The sequence below is a fragment of the Haliotis asinina genome, chromosome 5 (assembly GCF_037392515.1).
Source record: "Haliotis asinina isolate JCU_RB_2024 chromosome 5, JCU_Hal_asi_v2, whole genome shotgun sequence".
In the NCBI taxonomy this organism is placed as follows: domain Eukaryota; kingdom Metazoa; phylum Mollusca; class Gastropoda; order Lepetellida; family Haliotidae; genus Haliotis; species Haliotis asinina.
Window position 1 is genome coordinate 21,061,003 of NC_090284.1, and position 16,335 is coordinate 21,077,337.

The window sequence follows — 16,335 nt, forward strand, 5'->3', positions numbered from 1 at the left end:
CAGAACCACTCTGGGTGATCTTTGCAGGGTCTGATGCAGCTTTTGGCTGAGATGAAGAGGAGAGGACTGGGTGTCATCCTGGTGCATGTGTCAGTAAGTATTCCATGGCACTGAAATCGGGGCAGATGTTGGAATTATAACCATCAGATCCAAGCACATATAAGAGATATAACTGCAATACAAATCAAATCAGAGTGACTGACACTATCTAAAGGTTTGAAATATTGAAACATTCCTTAAAGTCACTTACAAATCCAGAAATAAATAGTTCATCATAATAGTTCCCCACGACCAAAGACCCTCCTTGACCCTTGGCTTGTGTTTGGTGATGTTGCAGCCTACAGTCATGTACAGTCTCCAGAAGGCCGAGCTTCCCGGACTTGTGATCTCCAGCTCTGTGGAGGAGGCGTGTGAGGAGTTGCATGTGCAGGGTATGATCTCCCCCTCCACCTTCCTGTCTGTCTGGAGGAACATGAAACAGTGGACTAAGAGATCTCTATGAGAGGATAATCTTAGTTCTTTGTGTCTTGACATCATTGTTATTTCTGCTTCAGAGGGTAGACTAGTGGTTAAAACATTCGCTTTTAACGCCTCTCGTGAGCACAATTTGTGAAGCCCATCTCTGGTGTCCCCTGCCTTGATATTGCAGGAATGTTTCTAAAAGCAGCGTAAAACCAGACTCGCTCCTTCCTCATCTGAGGGAGTAGTTACTTGGAAAGCTGTGGTCGACAGTTAAAGTTCCTGTGGTTGACAACGTAACTGTCAATTGTCTGTAATATGAGATGTGTGAGAAATGGCTCTGGGATTGGTGTTAAAGCCTTGAACATGACATAATAGGATGGTGATTTTGATGTTAAAAGTTACAAAGATGTAAAATGTGAGAGGTTGTCTTCAAATGATTTTGTGATAGAGGACACCACAGGTTTCTTTTGAAATAGAAATTCCTCAACGATATTTTCCAGGATGGAATGATATACACCAAACAAATCAAGTTAGGAATAATCAAACACTTGTGTATATTGTGCATAAAAACTCAAAAACATATGCTCAAGAGTATTAATGGTTCTAAATCCTTTTTTTTTTAGTATGTTGAGTTTGGTAAAAGGGTCAGTATTAAATCTTTGTAACAGTTTTTGAGCATGTCGGTTATGTGGATTTGCAAGGTTGGTTTGGTCATTTTGTGTTTTTTTTACATCACTCTCAGCATTATAATGAAGTATAAAATCCAGTCTTGACCAGACAAACCAGTGATCAACATCATGAGCATCGATTTACTCAATTCGGATACGATCACCTGATCCTGTCAGCCACCTGGACTGTCATTTTTGTGATGCTGATAAACACTCTCTGAATGTGTTCAGTTAGCTAATGATATGTAAACTGTGCAATACAAGCTCATGGTCTGGCATTTTTATTTCCATTACTATGAATGTGTTTATCACTGGCTGTTTTGGAATTTTAATGCTATGCTACGTTTTTTGTGTGTTCTGCAGAGGACAGAGTGTTGGATGTTGATGTCGATGTCGATGAGACCAAACCACTTATCAGCAAGAGAACTTAGTGAGGGTACAGAACAATGCAGGCGGGTGCTTGCTGGGACAGAACATTGTGTATAAGTGCATGCTGGGATGGAACATTGCATTCTGGTGCTGGTCTGGTCAATGCAGGCAGGTGCTTTGCTGTGACCGAAGATTGGGTGGAGGTGCTTGTTCAAACAGAATATTGAGTGCATGTGCTTGGATGATCAAGGCAGACAAGTGCTTGCTGTGATGGAGCATTATATGCAGGTGCCTGCTGTGTATGAGTAAGGTAGGTGCTTGCTATGGCTGATCAAGGCAAGTGCTTGCTGTGGTTGGTCGAGGCAGGTGCTTGATATGGTTGATCAAGACAACCTGGTGCTTTGCTAGGATGGAACATTATGTGCAGGTGCTTGCTGTGGATGATCAAGGCAGACAAATGTTTGCTGTGGATAATCAAGGCAGGTGCTTGCTGTGATTGACCAAGACAGACAGGTGCTTGCTGGACAGAACATTATATGTAGATGCCTGCTGTGGTTGATCAAGGCAAGCAGGTATTTGTCTGAGAACACACCCCTACTGCGGGCATGGAACACATCCTGCAAACAAGTACTTCCTGGGAGAGAACATTGTACCTGTATACTTGTTAGGAAATATATTTGAATACTTGTTCTTCTTTAAATAGATTTCAGGGAGACACAATTTTTTAACTGAAGGCAGATATTTATTGGTACCTGTCATCAGCGGGTAAAATCCATATTTTTTGCTTGATCTTGAAATGTGAATTAATAGCTATGTATATGGTTTACACAGAACAGTAATGCAATAATTAAGAAGAGCTGTCAGCTGTTTTAGAACATCACTGTCATTGTATATTCTTCATTTGCAAATGGCAGGCACATTTGTATCCTGTATGGGTACTGAACATATCTGAGGGAAATGTGACTTGAAATCAGGCAGCATTTTCTGCTGGAGACATCACACAGTGTAGTGATCAGTGTTCAGTATACAGGGCTGTGTCAGTGCTCGCTGGGTTACTGATAGTGTGCACTCACTATAGGGGCTGTTTTTCAAAATATATACTGGGCAAAAGTAGTAAAGGATATCTGTAAATTTTGAAATTATGAATAATGATGTATCTATTCACTGACATACCAATATCACCAACTTATTTTGTCCAGTATATATGGCCCTTGTAACTAACTTCCTCTCTGCTGTGTCAGCAGTTTTCCCATCCGTGATGATTTTGATGTCACTTGTATAAGAAGCTGATTGTGATCATTTGCATATTTACTTCAGTCACATTGTTTTTGTAACAAGGCATATTTTTATATTAAATGGCATTTGGTATTGTATGTTAATGTAATGTTATCATAAGATCAGGTATGATCTTTTAAACATCGATGGTTGTTTCTCAACTTTGTCTCAATATATGCTTTGAGAGTAGTAATCAAAGTCCCAAGTGCTTGTTGATTCATCTTGACTGAATATTGTCTCTGTTGTTTGTTTTTGACAAGCCCCCTGTCAAAATGACAATCATATCTGATGACAGTGTATTGTTATGTTTCTTTAAAATTTTTGAATGAATAATCCCCATTAGCATGTGAGTAAAAAATGTGGTGTGAAAGACACTTCCGATTTGTTTGTCATTCAGATAGAACTCTTAGGAAATCCTGTCTCTTCAGAGTTTTGAAGTTCACAGAAACGTCTGGGGCCAATTTTGTTCTCTTGAAATGTGAAGTTGTCTTGAGAATTTATGATTTTGTCAAGTGTGTCAGGTCATCTGGAAGTGAAGGCATGGGAAGTTCATTAGTGGAATTAAGTCTTCCTTCCTTGTGTCATGTTTAAATGAAATAAATAAAATTATAAGGTAGTACAAGATTTTTTCATGTGAATAACCTGAATGTTGTACTTAGATAACTTTAACTGAAACATGGCACAGCCATATTGTTTTATGCATACATATCTTTGTTGAATATGCTTTTGAAATTTTTTCTCACATTTTTCAAGAGTGGATGGAACCTGTAAGACAAATATTTAAAAAGTCTACTTTTTATACAAAGTGACCATGAAGTCAACCTTGGACAGAACAGTGTTGAAATGAGAATGTGTAATGTATGTTTGCCAATACTGATTTGTTGTTAGTATATCACAGCCCAAAAATGGTGTGTTGAAGTTTTAAGTCAAACTTATGTTTTTTCAAAATACAACCAAAGCCCATTGGGCCTTTTCCTTTGTTCATAATTTTTCAGTAGTGTCAAATGTCAGATGACTTGAAGTATTTACACCAGTATCTTAGACTTCACCAAGTCAGTGTTTATGTTGAGACATTGCAGTTTTAAGTTCCACTCAGATGTCGTCACAACTGATTGTATATTCCTTATGTCATCGAAAGTCAGTTTGCCAAGATGTTTGCTATATAACATGACCTCTGTACAGAGAGAGAGAGCGAGAGAGAGAGAGAGAAGAGAGAGAGAAGAGAGAGAGAGGATGTAGATCCCTCTGATTACTTTCACATTTGGGAATTGTTACGTATAATGACTGTATGACAAATCTGTGAAAGATTGACCATGATGATGTGAAAGAATCGGACGTCCTCTTCAATATATGTTCACGTCAGGAAGACATACGTGATACTGTTCATACGTCCTCCCCTGTGATGGTTGATGTGGAACATATCCAGATTCTGGGATCGGGTTAGTGACCTAAGATGATGCAGTGCATGGGGCACCCGAGATTGATGCAGTATTGGAAGAGGTTTGTGACCTATGATGATTCAGTGTGTTGTTCAGGTCACCATAACCCAGAAGGATGCAGTACTGGAGTGAACCTGTGACTTAAAATACAGTGTGTGGTCCAGGCCACCCAAGATGATGCAGTGTGTGCTCCTGGGCACCTGAGATGATGCAGTGTGTCGGTCAGGTCACCATAACCCAGAAGGATGCAGTACTGGAGTGAACCTGTGACTTAAAATACAGTGTGTGGTCCAGGCCACCCAAGATGATGCAGTGTGTGCTCCTGGGCACCTGAGATGATGCAGTGTGTCGGTCAGGTCACCATAACCCAGAAGGATGCAGTACTGGAGTGAACCTGTGACTTAAAATACAGTGTGTGGTCCAGGCCACCCAAGATGATGCAGTGTGTGCTCCTGGGCACCTGAGATGATGCAGTGTGTCGGTCAGGTCACCGTAACCCAGAAGGATGCAGTACTGGAGCGAACATGTGACTTATGATACAGTGTGTGGTCCAGGACACCTGAGATGATGCAGTGTGTGGGTCAGGTCACCATAACCCAAAAGGATGCAGTACTGGAGCAAACCTGTGACTTTTGATGCAGTGTGTGGTCCAAAGCCACTTAAGATGATGCAGTGTGTGGGTGAGGTCACCATAGCCCAGGATGCAGTACTGGATGAAACCTGTGTGACCTATGATGCAGTGTGTGGTCTAGGCCACTTTACTCAGTGTGATACAATTATAAGAAGATGCAGTGTTGGGGCCAGGGAAAGATGTTTTCTGTCAAAAGTTTGTTCAGGGCAATGTTAACGTACTCACTTCAACATGTGTTACTAATTTTGTTTATTTTAACTGTGCTTGACCAGCTTTAGTTTTAGCTTTGGCATTTGACATTCTGTTTCCCGTCATGGTAAACAAATGTATACAGGGAATATTTTATCAAATATATTACATATGGGATAAAATACTAATATTCTGTTATTTTTCTATCATCTTTATTATGGCAGTTGTTTTTTCATATATGTATAACAGCAATAAACATTCTAATGGAAAATAGTTTTAATATATTTGTTTCCTGCTGCCAGCAGATTACAAAACAAATATGTTTAATTATCCCCGAAAAAGCATAATGCCGGGAAATGGACTCTGTGACTCCAGTGTGTCCATGAAATTCGAACATTCATTATTTTCGGAGCAGAATTTTAAAACCATTCAATATTTCTTCACCAAACATGACTCATACATAGATCTGGTTGTCTACTATGGCTGTTTGGTAGGTTTGGATGTCTGAATAAAATATTTTTTGTATGTTTTCATGGCAACGTGCAGTTTGACTGAATTTGGTGGTAGTGCTCTTTTCCAGAGTAGAACTTTAAAACTGTTCACTTAGAAACTTTTAGACTCTCATTCTACTTTGATATATACACACCAAAACATTTGACATAATCATAACTAGTAGACATATTCACAGAGTATTTTGCCATTACGGGGTATATTGATGTCTTCTTTTTGTATTCTTGGCCACAGATAGGAGTAACTTTTTCAGGATTTGTTAAAAAGTTATTATGACTGCAAATTAATATTTGGTGTTCTGTCAGATGCAATCCAGATTGGTTGGTTGTTTTGCTGTTGTTTCTCCTCCAAACTTGGCACATAGATAGATCTGGTGGTGTACTTGTGCCATTTGGTAGCTTGGCTAGTTTCCATGGCAACAATTTTTTACTTTGATATTTTTGCATTTCAGTGGCAACAGGTTTGACTTGGACTGAAATTGGTGGTAGTGCTCTTTTCTGGAGTAGAACTCTAAAACTGTCCACTATTTCTTCACCAAACTTGACACATGTAGGAGAACTGTAAAACCTTTCAATATTTCCTCTTCAAACTTGGCACGTAGATTGGTCTGGTGGTTAAACGGTGCCTTTTGGTAGTGTTTGAATTCTTATTAAAATATTTTCAGTACTGTCCTTTCACACTGCCATCATCATAACTTATAATAGACATATTCATAAAGAGTATCTTGCCATTGTAGGGAATATTGATGACTTTGTCTTCTTGTTATTTTCACTTTCATGTGACGGAGGTGCTGCTATGGATAGCGAGCACACTGTAAAATGGAAATGTTTTCAAACTTCTGACAGGTTGGGAATTGTCATCTGTTTGAACCCCTGATCAAGGTCATAGGGAGATATTATTTTTCACAGAAGTGTGCTTTTTTTAATTTAATGGAGCAACCCCCTCAACTGTCAAGACTACAAACACAGTCATATAGCAGAAATGGTTTATTAAGCAAGTTCACAGCACTCTGTCCTGACATCATGATGGATCTAATAAACGCTCTCCCTCTTGTGAGTTATAAAAATACAGTATACTGACTGTCAGTAACAAAATACTTTGATCACAGGCAACAATCTGCATGGTGTTCTACTTATAGAAATATCTACAACTAGTAGAGTTACTGCAATCAGAGTGCTTTTCCTATGGGTTACCTCCCTTTGTATGAGTACTTTCCCTTGGTTATTCCACCAGAAAAGCATTCCCACCTTCACAACATAGTTCACAAACCATTATGTAAGAGCCATATTTTAAAAACTTGTCAATAACAAGTTATTTTATTATCATATAATTGGAATATAAAATCTTGGTTGACCACCTTTGACAGAAGTAATAAATAATGCAAAACCATTCAGACTTTAAAGACATGTAAAGTTTTACTTGACAAAGATTTACATTGATCTTTCTGAAATAGTTGAAAAACAAGATGTATAAATGTTTTCAAGTACTTAAAGGGTGTTTTTCAATTTTATCCAGGATTTCTGGAGTGAAAAGGTAAATGTTACAGTGAAAATGGGTCTTGCAAGTTTGATTGGTCTTTGGAATATATGTGTTTAGCTTTCCACCCTTGATTTGATTTCTATTATTTCATGGCTTCTGACTAAAATCACCAAGCAATCCCTAACTACAATAAATCATGATGATTTCCTTCATTTTACAGCTTTGGCTCTCAGGTGTGGAAACACAGTAAATGTTTTTGTTTTTTGTGACAGTTAACTACAGCATATTACTGTGTTAGAGATATGTTAGTAATGACGTTTCTTAACTTGCAAAATGGTTAAATACTGTGTGTGACACTAAAAAGAAATAATTACACAGTAATCTTGTTTGTATGTAACATTGCATGCAAACTAAACCACAAAATCCATTCAGTATACTGAGGAGAGTTCAAAACAAACTAAAACTAAAAATTGGTGAAAATACTAACAAAGATCATCAGTCTCTATCACCTAATAACATTTACACGAAAGAGACTGAACAGAATTATTATTATAAAGGTATAATTACACACAAATATCTTTTATGTTTGTCTTTTGTATTTATTGCCTGCCCCTAAATCTCAAAATACATTCAATATGTTCAAAAGAGAGACATCTTTAACTCTGAAAAATAAACTCGGAGTGAATACTGACAAAGATCATCAATCTCTTCAACTTTAAAATATTCACATACATGAGACAGAACAGAATTATAAGTAAAAATCCTTAAAACATGTTGGCACCAGAATCAGCATGTCTATAGACACCCTCGAATTCCTAAATTGTTTAAGAGTTCTAATTAAGTTAAATTAGTAAAAACTAGTTAAAACACAAGGGTTTATTTAATTTTGATATAAACATTTCTTGCTTAAATTTCATCACACGAACCTAGCCTGTCAATGTTTGTCCTACACAATATGAGAAATGTTGCAATTTATTCATAAACAAATGATGATAAACAGTAGTCCAAAAATGGATAAAAACAGTTACAGGGAAATATATATCTGCATGTGATACAACTGTACACACTCAGACAATAGATACAATCAAAGAAAATGCAAACACTTAATCAAGTTGGATAGGATGATAACGTTTGACAAAAGGTAATAAGAGTATTTGAAAATTTAAACAATCTTCAAGGAAAAATAATTTAAACATGATTTCATATGAATCAGGTAGAACAAATATCAATGATAAGTTCATCATCAAATAGTATTTGTCTCAAAATATAATTTGATAAAAAAAATGTCAGAAATGATAAGAGTCATTGAGATAAATGAAAGTAGTTGCAAGGACAGTTGTTTTGTTTTTTTTCACTGGGACCTGAATAGATACATAGAATAACACCTCTAGCAAAGCCTTCAACACCAATAGGAAATTGAACAATTAAAGCAGGTGTTAAGTACAACACAGATGACGGCCCGTTGTCTTGTAATAAAAAGAACTAAAAGCATACTGCTCAATGATATGTGTTCCAGCACATGGCTTCTGATGTGTAAAGACTGACTTAACATGGAGTGTACAAGCATCGATCTGGTGAGCATGTGAGTCGAGTCTCACACCACACTGACTTACACTGCAGTTAAATCACGGAAGTCAGAAAATTATGAAGGGATGCAGAGTGTAGATGGTTGTCACCTCGACAAATCCTTGAGCAACTATACTGCAAACAGATCAAGAATCTTATCAGGGGAAAAATCTGGAGTCAAACCTGGACCTGATCTGGAAGCAAAGGGACACAACTCTGCAAGGTGAACTTGTAGCAGAGATTACTGACAAGCAATGCAGGCATCCATACACACAATACTGAGGAGTTTTGAGATGTGCTTATCTCACTGGAAACTGATATACTATTTTCCTGAGCTAGATGTTGTAAGACTGAGACACAGACAACTTACAACAAAGTCTCACCATATGTTAAACTTTTGGTAAAAAATTGCTTTTTAAGTTATAATGTCATGAAATTGGGTCAATATTGTCATGGCCACATTTTTGGTGATTAACTACAGAATTGTTTATATCAAATATTATATGAAATATGATTGACATGAATACTGGTTTTCCTCTTAATTTTAGAGTATCTTGGTGATTAAAAAAAATACTGTTATAATTACACGATGTTTCTGAAAGCATGTTTTCAAATTTGACAGACAGACAAGATTTGTCTGACTTTGGTCAAATGTGAAAAGACCTGTTTACTAAATATGTATAAGAAAAAGAAAGTGTTATTATTAGTTGATAGGAATGCAGTGTACATCAAGAAACTAACACACAAACCAGAATTTCAAACAGTTTCATGAATAAATGTAAAAACACACTTGGTTATGTTTGAGCTCTATGACAAAGACTAGATTGATGGTCAAGTTGAATAATAAAATGTCGGTTCAAACATTGCAAGTGCATATAATACAAAGATTGACAAAAAAACTGGCCTTTGTGGTGGTATTAATGGTTGCCCGCTAAATACTGAAGCTAGTTGTGTTCCCATCAGCACATTGGTCATGTGACAGTGTTAGAACAAGTGAAAATCGTAACAAATAGCCTGTGACTGTACAATATATTGACCAACATGAGCTTCGTCTTGTGAAAAGGACACACAGAGATCCTCTGAGTATATATAGTTCATATACAGATAACAGACATGACTTAACTTTTTGAACAGTGGTAGGGAAATACTACACCCTAAACAAAAATCCATTATTACCATCATGCTATACCATAAACTATTTTAAAACCAAAATGTAATTACTTCTAAATGTATAACCTCAATAATCTCTCCTAACTTTTTGCAATGCAAAAACTTAAACTCATTCACCAATACATAAGGGTACATCTAGATCCATTGGACATAATCTCTTAGGGCAGATTCTTCATAAATATATTAACTCAATTTTATATATAATACACAGCTATCTACATCAATGTATTTACAAACTATTTCTTCAAATGATATACATTTTGAATGTATACAGCTCAATATACACATATTATAAATGTATATATACACAGTGGAACTTTCATTTAAGTACAATTCATTGTGTGAAAAATAATGGAAAAAAAAAATTGCCACAATATTTATCAAAGAGTCCGCTGAATCGAGGCAAGCTAACTTCCAAGACTCAATAAAACACCACAGTGCATTGCTAGTCTTTTTATTAGGTGCCATGGTCAAATATTGCCATTTTAAAGTAAAACTGATAAAACTTGTGATGAAATATCTACACACAAACACAAATTTTAATTTTATGCTTATCAATCAACACTTCAAAGTTATTATGATAGTTGGACGATTCAAGTTGTACCATACTCGACATATCACACGCCCTATTCCAGCTTAGTCCTAGCATGTTTTCTAAACATTGTAAACAATATTTGATTTTTCTGGAAAGATATGTGAACTATCACTGCTTGTCTTTTAGTACCAGAAACATTTTTAATAATAATGTTTCTTAATTTTTCATGATCAGCTATCAAAACTCATCAAAGTGGAGCTATCGTTTACAAAACAATACTGTATAAAACCTTTGTGCCATGGGTGTTTAAATCCGTCATTTACAGTGGTAAGTTTTAAAGGATACTTCGCATCTATATAATGAATTATAATGTCATTTTAGTGAAAAAATTGAATTTTGTTTTTTTTCAAATTTTGAATTGATCTGTACTGCATTGAATTTGACAATATTTCACAACTACTGTTTGTACATGACATCTCATAAGTATTGTGAGTCCTGGGTCCCAATCCACTTATGCGTTTGTAACATTATAACCTGTCGTAACTCTATAGTTTATCATAGGCTTACGAACATGTAACAATGAAGCACTGTAAACATTTTATTTAATCAGGACCCATGGCTCAATATGTTGATTAAAGGGATAATCCTCCACTATTTCAAACTGATGTGGAAATCTGCAAAGTCGAGACAATATTCCTATAAAGGATGGCATCACCAAACTTTGCCAAAATCAAACATGTTATTTTAATCATAACCCACGTCTCCATGTGTTGATTAAATAATCCTCCACTATTTCATATTGATATGGAAATCTGAAGAGTCAAAACATTACTTTCAAGAAAGCATGGCATCACCAAACTTTGCCAAACTGGCAGCACCCAGCAAGGGAGTAAAATATTACCTTTGTGGCTAACAAGCACCATATGAGAGTAAATTTGAGCATATTTTATTTTGCTTTCATTTGGGGATCTGGATATAGGTAAATATCAAATTATGATTTTGATTTAACAGGTGGAATATCTCTGTAACTGAATATTTACATTACATACAAATGGGCCAGGGAAATTAAAATGACAGATTATCATTATGCAAATCAGCAGTGTAGGAACATCATTATTAAAACTACATATCTTACGTCAATTAAATGAACAGTTGTCATTGAGCAATACAATTATTGAAGCATCAATTAAGATGTCTATTGATACATGTATACTGATATAAAACAAAGACTATTAGTTTGACAGTATTTGGTATAGAAACACTTACAATTATTTAACAATTATTATATCAACATGAAATTATTCAAATACCATTAATAAGACAACTCTTTGCAGCGGCACTGTTTGAGTTTACTTCATATATTCTAAACCTTTGTCAACGTGATATGTTTGAGAGAAATAATGTGGATATGCTGTGAAGTTGAGTCATATTATATTCCGTAAATAATATACATTAAGAGAACATTCTGTAGGAAAGTAAATGATACTATTCTGCTTTTAAATCTTTCATTTTCACTCTATTTTCAAATCTAATAATAAAACTGAGTAATAAAATCCAAATTATTATCATTGTCTAAGATTCAAAACATTTTGACTAATGGCAACCATTAAAATTTTTAGCTATATCGGATTAAACACCTTGATGTTTAAGGCCAGGATTTGCAGACGAGTATTGGGCACTTAAATAATGAAGAATACATCTTAAACATTGAGAAACAGCAACAACTTGGTGGTGTAAATGTATGTTATATAAAAACTACCATCACTTCGCATGAAGATAGACAATGACCAGATTGAAGAGTATTTTATATCTTTTCTGTTGAATACCGCTGGGCTTGAGAATTGATATTGCCTCCTGTTACCATGGTTACAGCTATGAATCTGTCTCTGTCCTTCTTTTCTTTTTCGCTTTTTTCATGATTTCATTGAAGTTGAAAGGTTGAAGACAATAGACCTGAAAAACATAAGCATTAAAAATCACAACTTGGTTATGTAGTTTGTTGGAGTGAGTAATGTTTTATGCAACTTTTAGCAATATTACAGCAAAATCATGGTGTGTGACACCATAAATGGGCCACACACATTGCGCACCATGTAGAGTATTGAACCTGAGTGACATGCAAAAGCTTTAATCAATAGATCTCACTGCCCCATGTGGTGAATGGTAGGTAGATGTGGCTAGAATAATTATAGGATATACATGTATGCTCTTAAAAAAAGTAGGGGAACCTGAACTTTGAAGTCTGGTGGAAAGAAAACCCATTGAGGAACGTTACAGTGACATTCATCTTGTATATGCAGCATCATTTCACGGTATCACCACTTGCAAACACAATGAATGGGAGCACAACATGGGAGCCTCCTACATGTGCATGGGGTTTCATCAGGAATCTTGACATTTTTCAGGCAGGTCGATAAATCACTGAAGACCATTTTTTCCGATAATTTTCTTGCATCTGTGCATGGTCAGGGTTTTCAGGGTCAAATCACACACTACTGACTAAAAATTGTAAACCTGAAAGTTTCATATCATATTCCAGTCACTTAACAGGGGATAACTGAATGAACAGCTTTGAATGAAATCCATCTGGTGATGCATTCTCAAAACATCCATGGATCTGTCATTTCTAATTTAATCCAACAACACTACTATATATTCAAAATAAGATGCATTCATTCTATGAGTCATGTTAGTTGTAACCATTCACTACTAATTCTAGTATGTTGTCACAGCTACTGGTATCATGTTGTCATAGCATTGTGATGTCATAAGCATTGTGAGGTCATGGGCAGAGTTAACCCCCTGGATGCCGAGTTTTTTTTCAGGCGCACATTTTCATAAAGTTTGAAAAGTGAACGTTGTGCGAGATTTGCGATCGCGTGGCCCAGGTTCTGCGTACGGCTATGAAATTGCACAGACATGTGGAATATTTGATTTCCTATCCGTTGGTATAAATATAATTGCGGCTACCTCAGGGGTTTGAGAAATAGACACTGCTAAAAGTTGTCCAAAACTTTTGTGTGTGTTCAAAAACAGTAAATTTCTCAGTTTTTTATCGTGCACCAATAAAAGCACTCTGCTACGATTTTTTTAATTTAGCATCTTTACGGAAAGTGTGAGCGAAGAAAATACAGCTTGATATCTGAACGACATGAGTGTATATGAAATGGATGTATGTGCTAATGCATAACGTCATACTCACAAAATCAAAAATGACCCGCAATAAATGTCAAAAATCGATTTTCTACTATGACGTCAAATGTTGACAGAGAGTTCATGCACATATAAAGATAAGGGGGCATAACTCAGCTATGGTTTACATTAGGTCAATGTAACTCCGATCACATGGAGAGAATTTGCTGTGGATATGGACAGTATATTTTCGTGATGTTTTATTCACAGTGAACCAAACTATTCCAATACAAATTTCCCCAGTGTGAGAGGAAAGCTTTTGGTAGTTTCACAATTTGTAAGAAAAGATGCAAGTGTACTACATCAAAAATCAGGCAATAGCGATTTGGATGTCCCTATCCGATACATATTTTAGTTCTTAGATTCCCATATTCTCCTGTTTGTGTATATGTATTTTTATTAATTTTCCATCATTATTAATGGAGTAACAGCCACATTTTCAAACGTAATGAAATAACTGAAAATAATGCGACATTTTAGTTGACGTCACAGCATGTTTTGTGCATTTTGTGACGTCGGAAAAAGACTACTCTGGTTGGTGATTAGTATATATCTAACCTAATTTCCATTCAATGTGTAAAAGATATCGGCTTCTGTGTCAGAATTCAACACTTTTTAGCCAAAATATAAAATGAATGGTTTTATCACTGAAATAGTGTCCTGAATATATCAACAATTACACGGTTTTACTACATATCTTATTGTGAGCAACACGCGCACCTGCCTAGCATCAATTTAGCTTAAATGAAAAGTTCACAACACCTGAATATTCATTGAGTATTCATTTAGGAAAAAGACTTTTCTTCTCATGATTATGAAATCAATTCCCTTCATAAGTATGCAATGAAAGGTACAAAGACATCGCCTTTTCAGTAAAGAAGTATTAGAAAATGGACGTAATGCTTGTCGAAATTAAGACTTGACCTGATGTATATAATTTAACAATTTCCGTATAAATATTGTTTGAGTTAGACATTCTGGCATCAGATATATTTTAATCGCATTTGAATTGACTTTATTATTGAAAAACAATGATAATGAATCATGAAACGTTTTGACAAAGTCGCACCTGGTCAATTAATATTCATAATAGTTTTGTCTATAAAAACGACACAAACCAATACAATGAACAAGACAATTCCTTTAAATAGTAGTATGTGTGCCCCTATATTTGATAAAATGTACAAATCATTTTCATTAATATTATCCGTTTTACTTCTAAGTTGGAATTAAATCGCTGTTTATTAACCTGTTCATATGTAACTGCAATATTTGTCCCAACGTATTGAATATTGCACATCACGTGAACTAAAGCACATGTTGCAGTAATGGCTTCGTGTGATCTTCCAACACTTGTGTAGAGGCTTAAAATGTGGTATAATACACTTACTGAGTCAATTTCCCTTGTAGATATTATTCAAACAATCAAAAGCTTTCAAAGAATAAAAACGGATACCTTATATCCACACATGATATGGTGTTGAACATGGATATATGTAGATACTGAAATCAGTTTCATGAAAAAATATCTGAACGATGCGCAAAATATACATCACAATACTATAAGTGCAATCGGAACGGTATGGGCATTGTGTTTACTCTTGTCCAACTGACCTTCACCTCAAAGAAATTGCCTAATATGTGCAACAATGTTGATGTATGACATCACTACCAATGACCGATTTCTTTCAAAATGGCGGCTTCGCTGAGAAGGGTACACGGGATTTTGCGACGACTTTTTGCTTGATTCAGGGATCTTTTGTATATAAATGTGAGATGTAAGTAATCAGAATTATTCTGACTATCTGTGTATTGTGATATGTTCTTATGGTTTACATTGTAAATGACGAAATGCCGATAAGTACCGTTGTCGTTCTGTGTGATTTTGCGTCAGTCATGGCGTCACGCTGCACTGAAAGTTTGACAGTTTCTTATGAATTACCAAATTATTTCATTGTATCTATTTTCAATTTGCTATTTTTTGCCACGATACTCTTCCCCTGAATATACTGAGCGTATTGAGCCATTGTAAGCAATGATTAGAGGGCTGGATGTTGGGAAATTTCCGAAAATGCTACGCAGTGTAAAATTGGAATTTTTCTTTGTTTACATTTCAGTCAAGCGCTGTCTTTCGAGCACAGTGTTCGTTTTCATACAAAATATATTTCGTTTGTCTAGACAGTTGGTATTGGTGACAAAGACCATTTGTATTTTGATTCTAAGATATATTATATGGGGAATTCAATGATGCATTTGTCGCAGCTAACTATGAAGTATACATGATGTAATGGGCTTCTCAATACCGGCCTTCTCGAAACGTGATTTTGTAAACACTATCCAATATGGCGGAAAGCGCACTTCGGCGTTCGTGTAAGTGTATTTTCGAAAACATCCCAACCGATTCTGGGTACATCGGTGACGTTTCAGAATTATCATTCCTGGTTACATGAAAACTTGATATCAGTGATCATTAATATGCTATTTGAGAAATTCATTACTCCCAGTAATTATCCGATTTTCACATTTCAAAACATACTGCAAATAACGCTGTGAATCTCGATTTTGTACAGTTTGAAAAATGGCGACATTTACGAAGAAGCCTTTTTTGAAAGGCGATTTTAAGCACTTTAGCTTGGTCTGAGATGATAGTGGATGGTATCAAGAAACTGGGAATTTTCCGTAGAATTCAAAACTGTGAAGTATTTATATATGCGTGGTATATTTAGAATTTTATTGGACTTCCAAGTGAGGTATGTAGAGGAAGGACATATATGTCCCTGTGGCATCCAGGGGGTTAACAGTTAGCCTTACTGTTCAGGTCAGCTCAACCTGATGAGGGGGCTTGGATAA

At 35.8% G+C, this 16,335-nt stretch overlaps 2 protein-coding genes across 8 annotated transcripts in view; one reads left to right on the forward strand and one right to left on the reverse strand.

Moving 5' to 3' along the window:
- The window catches only part of LOC137283420 (sodium-independent sulfate anion transporter-like), a 47,716-nt gene extending 42,412 nt beyond the window's left edge, over positions 1–5,304 (forward strand). Inside the window, exons 19-21 of the mRNA XM_067814894.1 lie at positions 28–93; positions 338–431; positions 1,494–5,304. Of these exons, the coding sequence (XP_067670995.1) occupies positions 28–93; positions 338–431; positions 1,494–1,561 (228 nt within the window). The 3' untranslated portion in view covers positions 1,562–5,304. The remainder of the gene's footprint in view (positions 1–27; positions 94–337; positions 432–1,493) is intronic.
- Positions 5,305–10,687: 5,383 nt separating this feature from the next.
- The window catches only part of LOC137283455 (calcium-activated potassium channel slowpoke-like), a 139,685-nt gene continuing 134,037 nt past the window's right edge, over positions 10,688–16,335 (reverse strand). For all 7 annotated transcript variants that reach the window (XM_067814960.1, XM_067814959.1, XM_067814956.1 and 4 more), the window contains one exon: positions 10,688–12,246. In XM_067814960.1, coding sequence (XP_067671061.1) covers positions 12,166–12,246 — 81 coding nt within the window. In that variant the 3' untranslated portion in view covers positions 10,688–12,165. The remainder of the gene's footprint in view (positions 12,247–16,335) is intronic.